The sequence below is a fragment of the Tauraco erythrolophus genome, chromosome 21 (genome assembly GCF_009769465.1).
Source record: "Tauraco erythrolophus isolate bTauEry1 chromosome 21, bTauEry1.pri, whole genome shotgun sequence".
Classification (NCBI taxonomy): Eukaryota; Metazoa; Chordata; class Aves; order Musophagiformes; family Musophagidae; genus Tauraco; species Tauraco erythrolophus.
Genome location: NC_141485.1, coordinates 3,084,782 through 3,106,847, shown reverse-complemented (window position 1 = coordinate 3,106,847; position 22,066 = coordinate 3,084,782). Strand labels below are relative to the sequence as shown.

Below are 22,066 nucleotides of genomic sequence, written 5' to 3'. Positions count from 1 at the left end.
GCAGGAGCTGTGTCCCCGAGGGGTTAACGGGCCAGAACCGACGGGGGGTGGGGGGACGAAGAAGCCTCGAGCAGGCTGCTGCAGAGACAGGCTGTGCTCCACACCGGGGCCCCGGGGACGCCCCATAGGAGCTCAGCACCCCAGTCCCAGCCCCACTAACGGGGAGGAATGGAGGAGGGGGCCATAGCAGCCCCCACCTCGACCTTACCCAGACTAGCGGCAGCAGCAACGGCACGGAGGGAGCGTTTACCCCGCGCAGCCCCATAAATCACATCCGGCCACAGGTGCGGAGCCGCCACTGCGAGTGCGCATCCCGCCCCGAGCGCGCAGGTGCGGTGCGGCGCGGTGCGCAGGTACGCTGCGCGAGTGCGCAGCGCTAAGGGATGCCCGGCAGCGCTCCGCCGAGGCCCCCGCCGCTGCCTTTTGTCTATTGATCCGCGATCGGGGGCGGCAGACAGAGCGGCGGCCCCGCGGGTAATTGGGGCTCCGAGGCCGTGACCGCGCCCGCCCCCCACCCCCGCGCACCGCGGGGGGCAGCGCCGGCGGGGCCCTAATTGGGAGCCCCAGCCGGGGGCTCGGCCCGCTGCGCTCGGTCCCGGGCGCGGAGGCAGAGCGGCGGCAGGCAGGCGCCAGCCTGGCACAAAGAGCCGCCCGCCCCGCTGCCGCCGGCCCGGGGCTCCCCTTCCCCGACGGCCGCCCCCCGCGCTCGCGCAGTTGGCGGAGGGGCCCAGATGCTCGTTGAAATGTTCAAATGGGGGATTTGAACCCGCGTGTGGCACCGACGGGCCCTGGCAGCCCCCCCCCAAGGGCTGCGGGAGCTCCCAGCGTGGGGCAGGAGCCTGACACAGCGGCATGCCCTGCTTCATGGCATCATTCTTGGGGTGCTGCCTGTGTTTCCTCTGGGGCGTGCGGCGATCAGCTCCTATAAAGCCCGCACCGCAGTGACAAAAAGCAGTATCTCTCCACCTTGCCCAACAGTCCGGGCCTGAGTGCGCCCAGTGTGGTGCCACCAGCTCCCTCGCCCCTTCTGCCATGCACCAGTGACCCAACATGCTCAGGGGTTTTGAGGTGGCACCGGGATAACAGGTTCACGCAGGGCCAGCAGCACAGCCCTGCAGCTGGGCGAGGGCCTGGCTTGTCCTGTGAGGCCACTGCTGGGCCTGAGCAGGGATGGGGGAAAGCAGCCACGTTCCCCCTCCATGGGGCTGCGAGATGGTTTGGCATGAGCACGAGCGTGTGTTCCTGTTTGCACCCATCCACGGGGTGGTTCCAGCAGCAAGCACCAAGTTAGCCAGGATTTTGTCCACCTGGCCCACGAAACCCTCACAGCAGGAATGCTATTTTTAGTTTCTAGCCAAGCACCTTGTGCGTTTCGATGGAAAAATTCAAAAGCCGCCACTAACACCACTGAAATCCTCACTGTTTGGTGATCTCACCGCGTTGGTGAGACAGCACCGATGTTACCTGCTGGTTAAACACCAGCACCTTCCACCAGACAGAGGTCACTGGAGCACCCAGCACTTTATTTTCATGACTTGACAGTGACCACAGCACATAGTGCAGCTGAGCCAGGTTTTGTTGGGTGCAGAGTGGCAGGGCTGTGGGGGGGCTGTGCTGGGTGTGCCCCTGTGGGGCCTCCCAGTGCCTTTTCATAGCCGAAGAAAATAATCCCAGCGCAGTGCATGACTAATTGGTAGCTGCTCATCGAGCTGTTTGAATAGGGTTTCTCAGGGCCTGGGTTTGGCCACAGAGGGGCCTGGAGCAGCTCAGCTCCTGCCGAAACGCCCCGCTGCCCACACTCCCTGCCTGGGGAGGCCAGGTCCTGCTCCCTGTTTCAGGCATCATCCCTCGAGATCACTGTCAGGAACACACACTCTGCAGGGAATGTTTTTTCCCTCCCCAGTGAAGAGCAGCTTTGTGCCTGGCATCGAGGAGGACGCAACATTTAAACCTTCGCTGTCCCTCAGAGCAGGCTGGGCAGCACAGCTGTGCCTGGCCCGCCAGGACGGCAGGAACCTGGCATGAGGCTCTGCCAGCCCTGGTTGTCTTCAGCAGCACCGTTACTATCTCCCTGCTGAGCTCACCCCAGCCAACTCAGCCTAAACCCAGCGTGTTTGGAAGGGGCGTGGAAAGGGCCAGGGGAGCCCCCGCACCGGCACACGTCGTACTCCCCTAAAAATAGAGGCCATTAAATTGTTATTTATCCTGAGTGATGTTTATTCGGAAATAATCCTGCAAGCCTAATATTAGTAACTACACTTCCCTCCTCCTGTTTAAGCGGTTCCCACCCTGCCGGTCCCGTGCCCCCCATGGACGGAAACGGCCCCGTTCCCCTCGGTGGGGAGCAGCGGCTCCCCTCCCGCCGCCGGGGAACCCAGCCCTACCATCTCCCCTCAGACGCCGCCGCGACGAGGGTTGGGGGTCCGCAGCACCCCCCGGAGCCCTGGGGCGGGGGTTCGGGGGAGCCCGGGGAGGAGCCGCGGTCGCGCACGATCCGCCCCGTCGGGGCCGGGCGGGCGGTGGGTGCGCGGCGGCACCAGCAGAGGGCGCCCTTCGCCCGGCGCTGCGCCTCCGCGCCCGAGGGGGACGCGCCCCCCGCCCCGCCCGCAATTGGGTTCATAAATCTTCCCCGGAACGGGAGAAGGGTAATTGGTGAGGAAAAGGGCTGTTTGCGTCCTCCTCGGCCGCGCCCCGAAACGCCCCGAGCGGCTCCGAGCGCGGGGGGAGGCGTGGGGACGCACAGCCCCCGCCCCGGGGCAGCCCCAGCCCCGACGGTACCAGCGTGCCCGGGTCACCCCTTCCCCAGCCCCGACGGTGCCGCTCTGCCCGGGTCATCCCTTTCCCGTCGGTGCCGGTGTGACCAGCGCACCCCAAGCCCCGCCGGTACCGGTATACCTGAGCCTCTCCCGTCCCCGCCGGTATCGGTGCGCATCCCCGCGGCATGGCGGGACAGTACCGGCGTGCCCGGGCCCTGCCCTCCCGTGGTGGCATTCGCGCACCCCCGGGCCGTCCCGCTGGGCCCCGAGGACTGTGCGGGCAGACCCGCACTCGCGGAGGGTCCCGGCGCAGCATCCTCCCCGCCTCACCCAGGAGATTCCCGTACACGCCCGCCTGCGCACTCGCGGGCGCCTCCGCGCCCCACCCTGCGCACCTGCGCAGACCCCACCCCCGTTCCGCCTCGGCGGGGAGCTTCGCGGGGCGGCCGCAGGTCCTGAAGGCACAAGTCCCCTCGACGGGCAGAGGCGGCGGACGTTCCCCGGCCCCGGGACCCCCCCGGAGCGCTCCGCCGGGGCGGGTGGCTGTGCCCCTCGGGGGATTTTCATTTTTCCCCCATCAAACCTGGGGCCCGGCAGCCCGCGGTGGGGCCGGGGAAGCCGCCGGAGATGCGCGGTCCCTTCCGCCGCCGCGAGGAACCGATTCCTCAAGTGGGCAGAGCCGCCCGCGCAGCGCTGCGCACCTGCGGAGGAGCGGCGGCCCCGGGAAGTCGGCGGGAATGAAACAGGCGGAAGCCGGCAGGACTTCTCCGAGTAGTTTTTTTATTGAAAGATGTGAGAATTCATCAAAACCGAACAGACAGATACCCGAGTAACCAGCACGTTGCGAATCATGTATCTTTTTATTTTAAAACAAATATAGAGCACAGTCCTGTGATATTTAAATTTATTATATTTTTTTTTTGTTCTGGAGTGAAAAATAAAAACCTGAGGTTTATTCCTGCATTCTCTATACCCCGCACTGTAGCGATATTTTAGTTACATTTTGGATTCGTTTTCTTTTTTTTTTTTTTTTTTCTCTCTTGCAAAAGTCCGCTAAAGAATTGAATTCTTAGTTTCAATGACTCCAAAAATTGTTTTACCGGTGGCACATGATTGTCCTAGAGAACAGGCGGGATAAACAATATTTTAAAACACAGTTAAAGAAATCGATATCTCCTTCAATCACAAAGAGCTAAATAGTTTTCATTTACAATATATATGTTCATGTAAAATGAAAAAAAAAAAAAAACAAACAAGAAAACTTAAATGCGATGAGTTAAACTCTAAATATTATGTACACACCAATGTACAACTCTGAATAAATTAATACCAATTTGCATATTCTGGGATCCTTATAACTTATTTACACAAATTACCATTTATTTCATAAATATCTGCCCGGGTACCCGCGGGGCTTCCCCCGCCGTACCAGCTCGGCGCGGCGGCTGCCGAGGCGGTTCGTTTCCCATGTTTCGTTTCATTCTTTTTTTCTTTTTTCTTTTTCTTTTGTTGTCAATTATTTTTTCCTCCCCCCCCCTCCCCTTGCACAGATGAGGTTTCGGCCCCGCTCCCCTCCCTGGGGCTGGTGCCAGGGATCGGGGCCACCCCATCCATTGGGTGCCTCCACAACGGCTTTTTGTCCCCCAAGAGCTGCCCAGTGCCCGGAGCAGGGGAGCGGAGGGGCCAGGGGGCTCCACCGCTGAGCTGGAGCTGGAGGAGCCGCTCCCAGCCCCCCAGCCCGGGGGGGTGGGCGAGCCCCGCGCTCCCACCTTCCGCTCCTGGCTCTGGGGCGGTGGGTCCGCTTGGCCGGCGGGGCTCCATCCCTCTGCTCCAGCACCCCGCTCCCCATCCGCCCCCACCCCTCGCTCCGCAATAAATATTTATACTGTGCTGTACAAAATACCAGTGCTTCTCCGCCCTGCCGGGAGGGCTCGCTGCCCACCCCATCTGTCACTTGGGGGACTCCCTGCCGGGTGACAGCTCCCGCTGGCTCTCCAGACCGCTCACCAGTCTCTGGATGTTCTGCAGTTCGTTGAGAGACTCCTTCAGGGAGCCCTTTGGGGAGGTGGTGGGGCGCTGGCTGCCCCCCTTGTGCAGGGGCACCTCGGGGAGGGGGCTGGATTCCCGGCTGCTGCCGGCCTTGGAGCCCTCGGAGCCGGGGTTGAGGCTGGCGGGCAGGCCGGTGGTCAGCAGGTTGGTGCTGGGTGGGATGGTGACCGGGAGCTGGTAGGGGCTGAAGCGCAGGCGAGGACGGCTGCTGCCCAGGAAGGGGTTGCGGGAGAGCGGCCCGGCAGCTGCCGCGCTGGTGGCTGGCATGGCCGAGGCGGCCGCCGCAGCTGCTGCCATGTAGGTGTAAGGGTAGGGGAAGAGTCCGCCGAAGGTGGGCATCGGGATTCCCTGCAGAGAGAGAGAGAGGGGGGTGAGAGCCGTGCCGACGCTCCGCTGCGTCCTCCCTCCTGCCCACCCGTGAGACAGTGCTCCCCTGAGAAAGCCGAGGCAAAGCCGGACACCCTGCTGTAGTCCTAAAAACGCAGCGTGGGGATATCCCTGTGGGATGGGCTGGGGCAGGGAGTGGAGCTGGGAAGCCCCATCTGCCCTGCACCAAGCCGAGCTGGTTGCCACTGGGCAAAAACCCCTCTCCAGGGCTTGCCCCATCCCTGCCCCTGTACCTCCCCACACGCTGCATGTCCCTGTCTGTGCAGCATCACAGTCCTTTAACCACATTAAAACACATCGTTAAGTAGGATCGATAAATTAGGGGAGTTCAAAGCCGTCTTTATACGTTTCATCATAGGGACTGGCAAAGGCAACGCAAGCGCAGGCGTTGCGGGATCAGTTTTGGGGCGGGCAGGGAGATGGGGGGCTGCTGGATGGGGACAGCCAGGTCAGGCGGGGCCACAGATCCCGACTCTGCTCCTGCCTGTGGGAGAACCATATCAGCTGAGAAAAAAATCAAGATTCCTCTTCAAATCATCCCTGAGGCCAGCCTTCAAAATGTCCCCCACATCCTGCCCGTGCCACACCAGGCAGCACATCAGGGGTCCGGAGGAGTGTAACCCCCTTGTCCTTGTCCCCGTGGGCTTCAGGGGCCATGAGGGGGCTGGGGGCACCAGCAGCTCCTGACCCCGCGAGAGCTGCACTGGGGCCACCCTGTGTGTCCTGACACTGGGGGTGATGCCAGCCAGGCCTGCCCTGTGCCCCGAAGCACTCTGCTCTTCCAGAGCACGGAGAGGGGTCCTGGCTGGACAACAGAGATGGGGACGGGGACACAGGGTGGGTGTGGGGCCTTACCTGAGAGGCCAGCATGTGCTGGGAGAGGTGGAAAGGGAAGGGGGTGGCCGTCCCCGCTGCGCCTGGGGCAGATGAGAGGGCTCCATTCTCCAGGCTGCCCCCGCCGGTCACCGAGGCCAGCAAGTGTCCCATGCCCATGGCAGAGAAGGCGCCGGGGGCCATGGCGAACTGTCCTGGGTGGATGAAGAGTGGCTGCCCAGCACCCAGTGGGCTGAAGAACTGCTGCCCATGGAGGCCAGAGAGCGCCAGGCTCTGCAAGTGCCCAGCACTCAGGTGTGGGGGGCTGTCCGTGTGCACCATCAGTGGGGCGAAGGCCTCCTTGCCCAGCCCGCCGCCCTCTGCGTCCTTCTTGCTCGTGTCCGGCTCTTTCCTTCGTCCTTCCACCTTGTCTTTCTCCAGGCCCCGTGCGCCGAAAAGGCCCTCGCCAGGACCCTCCCGGGGAGATGCACCATCCTTGGCCTTCTCCGGGCTGCGCCTCTCCTTGTTCCGCTCCTCCGGGCACCGGGGGCTGCCGCGGGGTGTCGCGTCCTCCCCGCCAGGGCTGGCTGCTGCTGGTCGCTCCTCGGGCACCTTCTCCACCTCCGCGTCGCTGTCGGCACCCGGCTTCTCCTCTGCAAGGGGATGGAGGGGCAGAGGGTCAGAGCAGAAGCACCCGGGGAGGCGAGGGGCAGGTCACTCGCAGGAGCCCTGGCGTCGGGGAGAGATTGTGGTGGCAAAGCCCCAATCGTTATTAATGGGAGAAACTCATTTCAGGGGCAGAAATGGGCCCTGGTGCCGCGGTCGCTCTGGGGAAAGGGGATTAGCAGCAGTCCTGCTGCTCTGCCAAACAGGAAAAACATGTTTGATGGAGGACCAAAACCTATTACAGCATCGCTCTCGTTAGCTGCAAACTCAAATGCGGAGAGGGGGATGAAGGGAGCACGGGCGGGTGGACATCGCTGGAGGAAATGGTCCTGTATATATTTAATTACATGGAGCTGATCAACAGCGTGCCGGGGATTTATTCCAAATGTGCATGTTGAGGCAAGTTAAAGAGGCAGTTTTAAGGCAAGAGGTATGGGACAGACTTTCCTAAAAGGAGCTTTAATTTAAAAAACAAACAACATCGAGCTCTCAGAGAAGGCAGGGGGACGAGAGGCGAGGGGATGGTGATGGTGGGGGGAGCAGAGCTCCTGCCCGACCAGCTCCCACTAAACGAAAACAACATTTTGGTGCGAGTTAGGTGAAGCTCTGCAGGCTGGGGCAACTATTTGGGGAAGCCTTTGAAAGAGGAGAGGGGTGTAATAAACCCTCCCAGCAGCTCGGAGTGGGGGGGGTTGCAGTTTTGATGAAGGTTTGCAGAGAATCGGGCTGGTGGAAAATTTAAAGAGCAGCAGATTGATAGCGCGGCAAGACAAAACCCAGCATCTAAAAACTGCAACGTGGGAACTTCAAGATTATTTTCATTTACTAGCTTGAAGCCCTGGAGTTACAACATTTTTTCTCCTTTCAAATGTATTAATTTTTTTTTTTTTTTTTCCAGGGAAGTCTGAGCTAGCCATGAAAGGCAGGGCACGCACCAGCAAGGAACTGGGCAAACGTGGCTGCCACACGGGCTGCCTTGCCATTTCTTCTTGTTTACACTAATGTATAAACAGGAAAACGTGGCAAACCGTGCACGCCATTCGCTTTTACTCCTTTCTTGTCCTTTCAACCCTTGGGGTCCTCTCTGCCCCGAAGAAACCGACATCCGCAGGCCCCCGAGGGACCAGAAACCCGACGTCTGGGGAAATTTGGCAACCGCGCCTCCCTTCAGCCCCCGACGCCGGGGTGCGGGAAGCCAGGGGAGAGCGGTGGCGGGACGGTGGGGGCCGAGCCGAGGGTCGCCCCTTTACCTCTGCCGCTGCCCTTGAGGCGCAGGGGGCTGGGGAGGGCGCCCACGGGGGAGTGGAGGGCGTCGCGCACCGCCGAGGGCTCGCAGGAGGAGGCGTCCGACTCGCCGCCGTCGCGATCGGGCTTGCAGGGCTCCTCGTACATCCGCAGCGACGGCAGCGAGAGCTGCTTCCTACGGGGCGAGAGGCAGCGTCGGGCGGCGGCCGGCACTCCGCGGGCGCGGAGTGGCGGCTGCGCGGGGGCGGAGCGGGGGGAGAAGGACGGACGGACGGACGGACACCCCTTACCTCTTCTCCCGCCGGCCATTGCCCGTGTCCCGAAAGCCCTTGGCGAAGGGGTTGTTATCGATTTTCAGCTGGGTGATCTGGGGGGTGGGAGACAGAAAGGAGGTGGCGTGAAGCCCTGCTCGGCTGCCCCCCCGCCCCAATTCCCCGCCGCCGCCGTCGGGGAGCCCGAGGTCCGCTGCGCAGGCTGCGAAACGGCCGCGGCCCCGCTTTAACACACCGCATGCTTTATTAAAAATGATGCTGAGGTTTGGGCTTGAATTATTAATAGAGTCTTAATGATAGGAAGTTATTTTTCACGGCCCCCCGGAGGGAAGATGGCGACTGAGCCGCGCGGCGCTGGTTAAAAGCTATTCTTATCCCTCCCCGCCACGGGCTTCGGGGCCGGCGACATTAGGGCGTTCAATAATGCATGGCTCTGAAATAGGGCCCCGAGAGGGGTGCTGGAAAAAGGCACGGCTGCCCGGCCCCGCTGCAACCCCGGCTGCCCCGGGCCGCCCCGGGCCGCAGCATCCCCCGCCCGCTGCCGCCCGACGGAGCCCACCGGCCGGCGGCTGCCCCGCGCAGCTTGCGGCGGGCGAGCAGACAAAGTGCTCTTTAATCGATTGTGACTCTTCGCCATAAACTTTACGAGGGAAACAAGCCCACCAGGACCCTCAGACAGAGCTGTCAATTAGCATCAGCAGCCAGGGGTGGAGGTGGGGGTCAGCTTTTGGGTTAAAACACACACAGAACCCTTGGATGGGGCCGGCAGAGCCTCTCTGCTCCCCATCGAGCTCTCCTGGCTCCGCTCCTCACAGGGCGACACTTGCTAAATCACGAAAGCAACTAAAATTAGCTTATCTGGCTCTATTTTTTTGGCTCCTCCCGAGCCCAGGCCACCTTCTTCGGGAGGCTGCCCAGGCCACAGTGCTGCTCTCTGCAGCCTGGGCCTGCAGCAAAGACTCCCATGTCCCAGAAAAGGTACGACAAAGCCCAGGAGGAAATTAAAAATAGTAATAATAGAAGTAGTAATAATAGCATGAGTATTAGCAATAGTAATAACAGTAGTAGTAGTACGAAGGGTGCCTCCTGCTCTGAGGGCTTGGGGTTTAACCTTTCTCCTGTTGCTGCCTTTTGGCCACTCTCCCCAAAAGCATCCTCACACACACACATACACACAAATAGACCCTGATAAGGGGTGAGGGATGGGGCAGGCGACAGGGAATGGGGTGCCCGGCCGTACCTTGTCGTTCTGGTAGGCGGTGACGGCGATGAAGTCGGTCTCGGGGAACACGTAGGTGCGGAAGGTGCTGTAGGGCAGCTTGAGGATGTCGTTGGCCCGGACTATGTGGAACCTGGGCTGGTACTTGTGCATGGAGTTCAGGATGGTCTGGGTGGGCGAGAGAGCAGAGCCGCGGCCGCCGTCAGCCCCACGGTCCACCTTACGCGCGCGTCTAGTTACCTCCCTAAAAAAACCCCAAACCCTTTTCTCCCGAAAACGACAAAAAAATAATTGTAAAAAAAAATAGAATTTCACCGTGAGGAAGAAATGCCGGCAGCCGCCAAAGAGGGAGATTTCTGTTTTTTTTGTTTATGCTGTTGCACGATCTGCCCCCGAATAAGGAGGTCAAGGGAAGGCAGGCACAGCAGCATCTTTGCGGGTGTTAAGCGCGGCAATAAAGCAGCAAAAGGATCTCCCCGGTTTATTACAACCCCGCAAACGCGAGGCGAGTTTTCGACACATTTCTCGCCGCTTTTTATATTTCCGTCCTTTTTTTTTTTTTTTTTTTAGAAAAAATACTCTACCTCACCACCACAAAAAAAATAATGTTTAAAAAAACCTCTCGATTAGTGTCGGTGGCGGCAGAAACCCGTGCCAGCCCCAGCCAGCGCCTGCGACGTGAAAGGAGCGTTTCACCATGAGCCATGTTAAATTTATGTCTCGGAGCAACGCTGCAGAAGAAACAGACATTTTTTTTTTTCCAGCCAGGTGTCTGAAAGCCTCGCCAACACTCAAAGTCATTCTCTACCGTATTAAAAATAAAATAAAATAAAATAAAATAAAAACCAAAAAAACCAACCCAACAAAAACCCACCAAATCAAAATACCACCTGAATTCACCGCGATTCGGCTGAGGATTTTCGGGAGCGGTTGAACCCCCACCAAGCCGCGCCCCGGGGGCCGCTCCGACCCCCTGCCCCTCGCTGCCCGCACCGGCAACGTTTTCCTGCCGGATAGCGCTTAAATAATTCCCCAACCTGCTGTGGTTGGGCTGAAATGCAGTATTCACCGCTCGGAATTGGTGGGGGAACGGCGAAAGCTGGAGTAATTATTGTCAAATAACGTCGGCCAAATGGCTAAATAATTATCACTTCATTTCGTTTTAGAAGGCAATAAAAAAAAATCCCCCCTTTTTTAACCCCAGCAATAATCACCTGCTGATGAACTGTCGGATCGCTATTATATTGATATTATCTAGACGGGATTTATCATGAAAATGGTGCAAAAAGTCTCATTCAGACGTGCAAATCCGCATTCCTTTAAAAAAAAAATAATCATCCCTCTCTGACCAGATGGGCACTGGCTAAACCCTCATCTCCCAGATTTAACACAGTCCGGATTTTGGACAACGACAGATACTAGAAATCTTTAATTGAAGGAGGCGAACCGTTAAAAACGCTGAATCGAACTAGTTTTCCCCCGGTATCAGAAAAAATGCTACTTTTTAGACTCACTCTCTATCGATTTACCTTGCTGTCTATAAATAACCTCGCAATGTATTATTTAACAAAGACACTGTTTTCTGCTTTAAAAGAAAAAAAGAGAGAGAGAGAGAGAGAGAGAAGTGACCCGGGGGCTGCTGAGCTGCCCTCCCACCCTGAGCGCCGTGTCCCGCAGCCCCGGAGCGCGGCTGCCCCGTGGCTCTGCCGCCGCACCGCCGGCCTCGGGTCCCCGCTAACTACAATATCACCGTCGTTGGACGATGAACTTTCCCTTTATCGCCCTAAATTCTTGTCCAGAGGCTAAAGGTAGCCGCCTTGTCCGCCGTGATTTTATTTTTCCCCCGTGCATTCACGCAGGACCACGCTCCCCTCGCGTTTTGACCCTGCTTTCTGTGGATCTCTGCAAATCGCCCACAAGCTTCAGTTTCTTTCTTTCTCTCTCTCTCTTTTTTTTTCTTTATTTGTTTGCGTTGTTAGTTTTTTGGCTTTATCCTTTGTTCTGCTTTGTTTTACCTCCTTTAGGTGATGCAGATATGATCAATCGGGAAATAAAGAGAGGCTTTCAGAGCAGTCGGTGTGGAGCCGCGGCTCCCAACAGCTCCGGCCCTGCTCCCGGCTGCGGAAACCCAGCGCAGGTGCTGCCACCCCCAGCACCGGTCCCCCCGGCCCAGCCCGGCCCGGCCCACACTGACGGCCGCAGCCCCGCCGCCCCGTCGGGGCTGCCCTGGCTGCATCCCCTGGCACGGCCTCTGGGCCCGCACCTCCACTCCCAAATCCCGCTCCCCGCAGAGCCCCGAGGGCCGGGGAAAGGCGGCAGGACAGGCCGCGGAGGCCAGGAGGCTACCCCGCGGCTGCCCGCAGGCCAGCCCTCCTATTTCCTCCCGGGGGAGCCGTCCACAGGACAGCGGGTAGCTGCCCCTCGGTGCAGGGTAGGAATAGGGGCTGGGGGTCTGCGGGACCACCAGGCCCCCGCAGGGCCCAGCAAGGCCTTGCCGTCCAGCCCAGCCCCGGGCGTGCTGCTGCCGGGGGAAGAAGCTCTTGAAGCCATCGGCTCTCCCCGGTCGCCCCCGGGCAGAGCAGGGTCGGGCACCGGGAAAACCCCACTCCTGTCCGTGGTCCCTTGTCGAGGGGCACTGCTCTGCCCCGCAGCCGCACTTACAAAGCCATGCTTGTCCGAGATGTTGTTGGTGAGCTTGAGCTTGTGAAAGGCAACAGGTTTGGCCATCCACTGCTCCCCCGTGGCCGGGCTGTCGGGGTGGATGTACATGCGCTTGGGCATCTCCGGGTCGGCCTTGCCGGCGACCATCCAGCGGGAGTTGTGGAACTTGTACCGGCAATCGTCGGCCGCCACTATATCCATCAGCAAAATGTACTTGGCTTTCTTGTCCAGGCCGCTCACCCGCACCTTGAACGGGGGGAACATCCTCCTGCGGAGAGACCCAGAGCGGTACAGGGCTGCGCCCGCCCGCCCGCCGCCGACCCCCGACGGCCGCGGCCCCGCCGAGCCGCCCCGCACCGCCCTGCCCCGGCTGCCGCTCCGAAACCACCATGTTTTAGTTTAGCTTCACTCCGGATTTCCAGCCTTTTTTCACGTCCCGCTGCTTCTCACCCCTCTCTGCTGCACCCGCCGTGGCAGAAAGCAGAGGAAAAGCTCAAAAATCCCATTCCGGGAAATAAGGACCGAAAAAGCATCCCGGATTTCACCCCATTTTCCTGCCCTCCGACGAGCCGCTCGCCCAGCACCCAGGCAGCCCCGCCGCTGCCCTCCCCCGGGGCCGGGGCCAGAGACACGGGCAGGGCCGGGGACGACCCCGGCCGCAGGGAAAGTTTGGCAGGAGAGAAGGAAGCGGCGAGAAGCGCTGTAAACAAATGCGCGGGGGATTCCGGGCTCTCAACGAGCGCGCACGCATTTAATTTGGGATGGCGCTCGGAAAAGTAATAATTGCGGGGTGTGGGGGAAGCTCGGAGGGGGGGTAAATACCTCCGAAAAGCTCCAGAGATCGAAACGCTCCGCGTTCATTCAGCGGGGCGGATTTGGCGAACACCGGGGAAAGCGGGATGAAACAGAGGGGCGAGGGCGCTGCGCGGCCGCGCAGGTGCGCGGCGGGCTGCGCGGGGCTGCGCGGGGCCGGTTCTTACCTCCCGGACTTGGTGATCACCATCTCGGTGCCCAGCTTGTGAAACTGGTCCCAAAGCTCTTTGGCTTCCAGCGTTACTTTGGGGTCGTCTTCGACCTCCTCCTCGGGCTCCAGGCTCTTGAGCGAGCGCAGATGGGCGGCTTGGTGATGGTGTCCCAGGGCCGAGACGTGCAGCCCGGCCTCGGCCGCCCCGGCCAGCCCGGGGTCCGGCATGGGCTTTGCCAGCGCCGCCGGAGGCAGAGCCAGAGCCGGGAAAAAGGAAGGCTGGGCGGTTGCGAGGAAAGCGGACATAGGGAAGTCGGCCGGCCGGGGTGCGTGGAAGGGGTGGTAAGCCATGGCAGTCCCTGGGAAGGCTGGATCTCTCATCGGTGCATCCACAAATCCAGGAGAAAAAGAGGGATTCCCTTTACAAAAAAAGTGTGTGTTTTTTTCTCTGTTTTTTGGTTGTTTTTTTTTTTTTTCCCCTCTCCTGCCCAGCGAACTCGCTCGAGTCTCTGGAAGAGGAAGGAAAATCAACAACACACACAAAACCAAAGCGCGCACACACACAAAAAAAGCCGAAAAACAGCGGAACTAGATCTGGGAGGAAAAAAAAAAAAAAAAAGAAAAAGAAGGGGAAAAAAAGAAAAAAGAGAGAGGCAGTTCCCGGCTCCTGGGACTCCCGGTCTGCGGAGGGGAGACAGTAGGTCCTTATTTTTTGTTGTTGTTGTTGCAGCGAGGGAGAGCGAGCGAGGGAGCGAGCCCTCCCGGTAAAGTCCTTCCGAACACTAAAATAGAAACAAAAGCCGGCGCGGGGCTGCGCGGAGCGGCGCGGGGCGCGGCGGGGCAGGGGCGGCCGCGCTGGCCCTCACACCCCCGCGGGCCCTGGCTGCGCCCCGGCGGGGCCGGCCCGGCTGCGCGCTCCGCGGACGGCGCTGGGGCGAGGGCTGCTCATGGCTAAAGGAGCCGGAGTGGAAACGGTTAGATCTTGTCCTGATCTCTGCAAAACTGTGACTATCTCACATGTCCTTCCTGCTCTGATCCGCCCGCTAATGAGCCAAGCCCCCTTGATTGCTGATTTTACGCGTTTCAGACCAATTGTGGATCTGCATAGGCGTGGTTTTGACAGCTCCGGCCAAGCTCCGGGGCACGGGGGGGCGGGAGGGGAGGGGGGGGAAGGTCGAGGAGGGAGGGAGGAAGGGAAGAAGGGAAAAAAAAAAAAAAAGGGAAAGAAAAAAAAAAAAGAAGAAGGTGTCGGAAGCATCGGCAGTAAGAAAACATGTCAACAGAATAAAATATTAACCAATGACAGAGAAAAGTGCTCGAAATCCCACCCCCGGCTCCTTTCCGCATACCGGGTCAGCCCCGGCTGCGCCGCGGCCGGGGAGCGGCCGCGACCGGTGCGGGGACAGCGCGGAGCCACCTCGGCGGAGCGGGGAGCGGCGCCCGGGTCCGCCCTGCCCGGAGCCTCGGGGGCGGGAGGGCGGTGGCAAAGGGGCCCCCGCCGGTCTCTGCGGGGGCGGCGGGCCGGGGAGGGGGGGAGCGGCCGGGGGAGCTCGGCGGCTGCCGTCTTACGACAGATCCTGGAGAGCGGATCGAGGTGGGGCGCGCCCCGCCCGCCGCTCCGCGCACAGCCGCGCAATACCGCGCAGCGCCGACGGGGCGGCCGCCGGGAGCGCGGCCCGGCGGAGAGCTGCGGGCGGCGGCCGGCGGCGAGGCCCCCGAGTGGCGACCTCCAGCGCGGGTGAGTCGCTCCCCTGCCGTCGCCTCCCTCCCCCCTCCACCCTGCCGGCAGCCGCCCCGACGAGGCGGTGGTGGTGGTAGTGGTGGTGGGGGTCCCGCCCGCAGCCCCGCGCCCGCGGCGGAGGCACAGACCCCGCCGTCGGGGCGCGTCGGGTGCGCGGCCGGGGGCCGGCGCGGCTGCACCCGGCCGGAGGGGCTGTTTACCCGGGCGGGGGGAGGCAGATAAGGCGGAGGAGGACACTCCGGGGCTGTTTGCAGAGGGATTAGGGTCGGTCCCGCCGCGCCGGGGCCCGGGGGCGGCGGGCGCGGTGGGTGTCCCCGCGGAGAGGTCGGTTTGGAGATCTGCGCTGATTAACTGAGGGCCGCGGTGGCTGAAGAGGGCCCTGGCGCCAGGCGGCTGAGCCCTCACAATAAAGACCCGTCTCTTGTCACTTCATATTTACCCCCAAATCTTCAAAAAGCGCCCTGCCATCCTTCCAAGGCTCCTGCCCCCGCCGCCTGCTCTGCGGCCAGGCGGGACGAGGGGGGGAGGTTTGGGGGCCGGCCCCCTCCTCTGTCCCCCGGGCCCGGCCCCCGGCCCTCCTGCTCCGCGGATGCGCAGCGATGCGCGGCCGCAGTAGCTCGGAGTTTTCGGGGCCGCGTGTCGCTGCTCCCAGCGCAGGCTGGGACACAGGAACCCCTGGGGTGCCCCTTCCCCACCCCGACCTCGCCTCTTTACCCTTCCCCCCCCCCGGTTCATCCTGCCGATAGCGATCGTCGCCCGTTGCCCCCCGGCGCCACACAGAGCCCAAACCCAAGCCCCGGGCTCTTCTCGGGGGCGTTCGCAACCTGCCCGTGTCCCGCGGCAGGTTCACCTCTGCCTGCGCCGCCCGGCCCTGCCACCGCGCCCGACGGGGTGGGCACAGCGCGTCCCCCCGGGGCTGCCCCGGGCGGCGGGGCCGGGGGGGTCCCGCTGACCATTGAACGGGGACTGAAATTTAGACCCGATTTGGACTTTGCTTCCTCGCCGCCGCGGAAAACTGCTGACGGCAGCTTTGGCAAAAATGGGGATTTGCTCGTATTTTATTTTTTTTTTTTTTTTTAATTCCCCCTCACAAAGCAAAACCGGAGCCTTTTGTTGCCCCGGGGCGGCATCGCCCCACGCCGGGGGCGGCTCTCCCGCAGACGCTTCTCCCGACGCTCCGTGGGGAGACGCGGGGCCCGGCTCGTCGGGGCCTGGAGGCAGCCGGGTCCCCGCGAGGAAAGGTCGCCTCTCCTCCGGCCCAGGGCCCGGGACCCCCGGCCGCGTCCCCCCGCACCGCTGTAACGTCGCAAACGTCCTCGCCGGCGGAATAAAACCGATCCAGAGCAGCCTCGTCTTCCCGACCGTCTGTGGCGGCGGCCGCCGATGGCACTGCCGGGGGTGGGGAGCAAACGGGGAGCCGGGCACCCACTGCCCGGGGCAGGTCCGACCGTGGCCCCCGGCCCGATGGGAGCGGATCCGACCCCGGAGCTTGCTCTCATGGACGGGCTGGGCCCCCCATGCCCGCGACCGGGCGAAACCCGGCATCGCCCCGTCCTCCCCGTGCGTGACCGGGCACTGAGCGGGGAGAGATGAGGTTTTCCTCCCGCCCCGAGGCCAGCCCTGACCCGGGGGTCGGGGACGAGAGGTGTCCCCGCACCGTCCCCTTGCCAGGGAGGGTTTCCCTGCCCGCCCCAGGGCGGCTGCAGCGCTCGGGTCCACCGTGCCCGGCTCCCGGGAGCCGCCTTGGCCGCCTGCGGGCCCGGCGCTGCGCTGGCGAGCGGTGCCCGGGCTGGGACGGCGGCAACCGGGCCGTCCCGGGGATCCGTCCCGGGGATCCGTCCCGGGGATCCGTCCCGGGGATCCGTCCCGGGCCAGGCCGGGGGATCCGGCCCGACCAGGCCGCCCCTGCGCCCCACCCGCTCCGCAGCGCGGCCCCGCTCGCTCTTCCCCTTTCATCTCTGCCCATCTCCACTCATCATCCCTTTTTCTATTTTTAGCCGGTAGACTTAGGCCTTGGCGCCAGGCCGTTTAAGACCTGTCAAAGTCCTTCATATTTCCCTCATGTCACATGGACCTTTCGCTCCCTTCCCCGCGCCATGCGAGGGCCGTAATTTGGATCTGTGAGCTGGTGAGCAAATGCAATTTGCTCTTCTCCATCGCTGTGTTGTCTCCGTGACCCCAGCCAGCAGGACGGCTGGTGTCCTGTCCGGGGCACTTACACAAATTGCGGCTGATTGATGAAAAATAACAATTCTCACAAGCAGCCGGGCCTCCGCCTTCCCCTCCTCCCGGCTCCACCGGGCTGCGGTGGCCCCGCGCCCCGGGGAGCGCTCCCCCCCGACGGGGCTGCGCGGGGCGCACCGGCCGCGGGCGCTCCGGCTCCAGGAGAAAGAGATTTTCCTGTGCTCAGGGCGAGCCGTCGGGGCACCCCTTCCCGGCCCTGAGGCCACGGCGAGGGACTCTCCCGGGAGCCTGGGGAGGATGGCCCGGCGGGGCCGGGCAGGAGAGACTGCTCGCACCTTCCTGAGCCGGGGGAAACCGAAGTGGGGGTGGGAAAGGGCCGTGTCGTGGAGGGAGGGGGACGGTGCCGCCGGCCAGGGTCCTCGCTGCTATCCCGGGAGCGGCCGGGGACAAAGACCTGGAGACGTCTGACACCTCCGGCTGCGCGGTCCGGAGCGAACCCGCAGGTGCGGGGTGAGGAGCTGCCTCCGCCCCGGCCCCGACCCCGGCAGGAGCCCTTCGCCCCCGCAGAAGAAGCCCGATGGGTGGCGGGTCCCCCCCCCTCGGGACGTGGCGGCCCTCTCCAGCCTCGAGGTCCTTCCCCCGCTCAAACGCTTCTATTTCTCCTCCACGGCCCGGCCCGGCCATCCCGGGGCGGCCTCGCAGCCCCGTTTCTCCCCCTCCACCTGGAGAGGAAAATAAACCCACGTGTAACGAAACTGCCCTCGTTTGCTCTCACCCACCCGCAGCCGCGACAGCCGTCCCCCGGGGCGCCGTATCTCTCCTCGCACCCCTCGGCGGGGTGGGAATCCCCTTACCCCAGGGCGATCCCGGGAAAACGCCTCCTCCACCACCACCACCTCCTCCTCGGTGCTCCAGTGCCCGTCGGGGGTGGGGGGGGGGTGGGGCGGGGAGGGCCGCGCTGCGCGGCAGCGGCTGCCCGGGATGTACCGGGTACCGGAGCCCGCCTGATGCACTTTTATCGACAGCGCCCGACAGAGATGCTCGACCCGACACCAGCCCCGGCGCCGCCGTCCTCCCTCCTCCCGCTGCGCGGTTGCGGAGCTGCGCGCCCCGTCCGTGCGCGGCCTGGCGAGGGGAAACCCGAGGAGCCCCGCCAGCGCGGCAGCCCCCGGGCCGCCCCCCTCGAGCACCCCCTGCCCTCAGACTGTTTAGATTTCTCTCCAGCTTTAAAGAAAATATTTCCAGTAATCCAGATTTCTGGAAAATAACAACAGGCGGGGAGACGCAGACACAAACGCCGCTCAAGTTTATCCAGAGTTTGAGCAACTTATAAACACATTTTCCAGCCTGTTTGTCAGGGCGGGCGGCGAGTGACCCCCGGCCCGGCCGGGCGGGCCCTGCGCGGACCCGCGCTTGGGGGGGGGCGCATCTTCCGCGCCCCGCCCGCACCCCGCCTTCGTTACCTTCGCGCCGCTTTCATCCGGGAGCCCGCTCAGCCCCGCTGCTTCCTTGATTTTTATTTTTAATTTTTATTTTTATTGTTTAATTTACGGAGCGCCCTCCTTGCGCGGGGGTGGAATGACACCCCCCCCCCCGGCCCCGTCCGGCCCCCCACCCCCGGGGCTGCCCGGCTCCCCACGTCGGGGCCCGGCGCCTCGCACGAACCGAGCCCGCTGCCTTAAAAGGAGACGGGAGCCCCGGCATGGCCGTGCCAGCGCGGGGGGGACCGCGGCCTGCAACCCGAGCTGGCACCACGGGGGGCGGGCGGGGACGGGGATGGAGCGGGGGTGGTGGTGGGGGGATGATGCAAATCCCTCTGTTTAAAAAACTTCCATTTGAGAAAGTGTGTCACATCCCAGCGCGGGCGCGTAATCCCCGGGCTAATGGCATTACCGCCGCCTCATCGCCGTCATGGGATGGGGCTGGGGGCGAGCGACCCCTGCCCGCCGCCACGCGTGACCGAGGGGAAACGGAGCCGCACAACCCCCCGCTCCGTCGGGGCGCTCAACGCCGGGACCCCGGAGGCCGGTGTCGGCCCTTCCCCGCACCCCGCGGCCCCCGCCGGGCCTCGGGGGCTGTATCGGCGTTTATCGGTAATCGGGGTCCCGTTTTCCGCCCAGGTTCCCCGAGCGAAGCCAGTCCCGGGAGGGGAGAGCGGGAGAGCCAGGGCTGCGCTTCGCGGGAGGTTCATCTCTTAAATAAAGAGCTCAGCAAAAGGCGTTATTTAAGAAAATAATACTGTGAGGGCTCCCGCCCGCTTCCTCTGCGAGATTAAAAGCGAGGATTTGGGACTGTCCCGCAGGCTGAGCTGCACCGTGCCCGGAGCGGCCGCGACGGGGCCGGCCCGACCCCCGGCAGCCCCCGACTCCGCGCCGGAGTCTCGGTGAAACGGGATGAAAACCGGCAGAAAGGCCGGTTCTGGGGGAAGGGGCGGCCGCAGCGCTTCGGCGAAAGGAAAAAATCACGCAGGTCTCCGCGCCCGGCGCAACCTCCGCGGGGGCGGGCGGGGTCGCTGCCCCCCTAAAAAATGCCTCTCCAGGCGGGGACCCCGACTGCGCCCAGGCAGCAAAACCCCGAAGGAGACCCCGAGGGCAGGGGGGGTCCCGAGCAGGCTCCTGACCCTCGGTCTCTCTCCTTCGTTTTGTTTTAAAACTGTGCCAGGTGGGTGCCATCCCTTCCCTGCCACTTGCCTCTGGAAAAGGGAAGGTGCAGGGCAGCCCCCAGCCCCATGGGGGTCACTCAGCCCACCCAGCCCTATCCCCTCAGCAGAGCAGGACCCTTTGCCTCCAGAAACCCCCTTCTCTCCGTTTGGGGCCAGGAGTTTGGCCGAAGTTGTGGCTCCAAAGGAGGGGCGAGTGAAACGCCTCTGAGAGCTGGTCAGGGCTCACATCTCGCCTGTCTGCTTCAGCCGGGAGCCGGTGGTTGAAATCACATCTAAAGCAGGATCTGACGCCGCTGTTCCCACGTCACGTGAGTTGTGGTTTTGGTCTGGGTTTGACTTTTAGGATTGCAGAAAAATCACCGTCTTGTATTTATAGGCGAGTGTGTTTCACTGCTGAGAAAATAAAAAACAGCCAGAATAAATCATGGGGAGGGATCTGCTTTCTGATTGCACCTGTCCATTTCGTGGGTGTTTCATCACAAACAAATTTGACATATTCCCAGCACTGCACGGAAGGACCAACTCTCATCATTTTTATTCACATTTCCTCAAAAAACCCCAGTGCTCCTCTGAGCCACCCTCTGCCAGAGACACGGAAAGGTGGAGCTCTGGAGACAGGACAGACTCTTCCCATCTTTTAATTTTTAAAACAAGTCTGCAAACTCAAACTGCCGTGGGGCGATGCCCCATCATGGCCTCGGCTCCAGCACCGTGCCCGGTGAGGTGCCCGGGCATCTCCGCACTGTGTTCCTTTTTCTCACTGCCCAGCTTTTCCCTCGCTTCTCTGTAGGTGCTGGGTTCTTGCACCAAACTGGGGGATTTGGGGATCTTGGTACGAGCACACTGAAACCTGCCACCCTGAAGTGCCTCCTCTCCCAGCCCCTTGCCTTGTGTGCTCTGCAGCGCTGGCAGATTGCTCTCCAGGCGCGTTTTCCATGGATACCTCAACGGAGGCAGCACCAAATAACAAGTAAATAACGGCCCCGACGCCAGGCTGCCGGCACAAAGCAAGCAATTGCCCTTCGTGCAGGTCACTAATCTCTTGACACATGGGCTTTGAGACCTGGGCCACGGGGAGGGGGCTGAAAGGGAAGAAAAGATAGTGGGGACAATGGCAGAGCCGCCGGCCGGCTAATAACCCCTCTCCCAGCTTTGTCTGGGTACACTCAGCACTACGCTGGGATCAATCCATCACAGCGGAAAAACCCACACTCCTGCACTGCAAAGGGGCCGGTGTCTGCGCCCGGGAGGATCCCGGCTCGCCGGGCTAAGTGCAAAGCTCGAGACGCTGCAGGTATTAATAGCCCCCATTTTGCAGCCGGCAGTAATTCCCTCCTGTGTTTTCCCCTCCACGCTGAAAACAAACCCTTCACTTGATCCGTTTGTCCTCTCCAGTTGCCATCTGTCTTCCATCCTTCAAATCTCACCTTAAAAACAGTGCCTCTTGAGCAAATCCTCCCCGCCGTCCCCGCGCGCCGTCTCGCCCGGCGCAGCCCTGACACTACAAGCGCTCATTGAAGTGAAGGGGATTTGAGAGCGCGCAGGACACGGCGGGATTAAGGCCACAGATTGCGCTCCCCGGGCCACACCGTGCCCGCGAGGCAAAGCCACCCCGAGCCCAGGGCCCTTCTGCTCCCTCCGCTCAGCTGCTTCTCCTTCGTCCCGGCGAAGTGGGGCTCCGCCGCGCCGGCCGGTGCGTGGGCATCACCATCCCACTGCTCTTCGTGTTCGGATGGGTGGAGGGGAGCACCTGAGCCGATCTCCATGGCCACCTCCGGGTATCTTCTTCTGCAGACGGACGCAGGAGAGGTCACCTCCCGATCCCTGGCGAGGGGACACAGGGTGTTCAGAGTGGGGGCTGCCGGGGACCGGTGTTTGCACAGATGCGGCGGGCGCCGTCCCACCTCGCGGCGCGCACCGGTGTGGGACCCACCGCACCACCCACCGGCAGCATCTGCGGGGCGGCCCGGGCCAAGCCCGTGAATCACGCGCACTTCAAAGCACCGGCAGCGCGAGCACTAACAACCCCGGCAGCCGGCTCGGGGCGGACAGTGCTGGCCCAGATGTTCAACAGCAGCTTTTCTCAATTACAAAGAGCAGCAGAATTCACCAGAAAACCCAGGGAAGGGAAGGAGTCTTGGCTGGCGGAGGGGCCGCAGCAGAGCCCACGCATCCTTTGCAGCTCCACAGGCTGGGTCAGACCAGCACATCACCACCTCCCTCCATTTTGGCACTGGTATTACATTCTCCCACACTTCCCTGCAGCCCTTGCTGTGGGGTCACCTGCTCCCACCAAAATCTTGGTCGTTTTTAGAAAAACCCCACCTTGCAGGGCTTCATGGGCGTAGAGGAGAGCTCAGACATGACCATATCTGAGCCAGACCTTTGGAAATGCTGAGATTCCTCCTGGAAAAGGAACCCACACGATTTCAAAGCCAATTGCGTGA

General features: G+C 62.2%; 1 protein-coding gene across 2 annotated transcripts; it reads right to left on the bottom strand.

Annotated features, from left to right (window-relative positions):
* Positions 1 to 4,706: 4,706 nt before the first annotated feature.
* On the bottom strand, positions 4,707 to 13,413 carry TBX2 (T-box transcription factor 2). Of its 2 annotated transcripts, none has more exons than XM_086624658.1 (7): positions 13,049 to 13,413; positions 12,069 to 12,336; positions 9,429 to 9,575; positions 8,207 to 8,283; positions 7,922 to 8,091; positions 6,048 to 6,658; positions 4,707 to 5,153 (listed from the first exon to the last, which is right to left on the bottom strand). In XM_086624658.1, the coding sequence occupies exons 1-7, from the start codon at positions 13,411 to 13,413 to the stop codon at positions 4,707 to 4,709; spliced, it is 2,085 nt and encodes a 694-aa protein (XP_086480784.1). The 2 variants fall into 2 exon arrangements, with proteins under 2 accessions (XP_086480784.1, XP_086480785.1); XM_086624659.1 differs by having other exon boundaries at positions 7,928 to 8,091.
* Between the last annotated feature and the right edge of the window lie 8,653 nt (positions 13,414 to 22,066).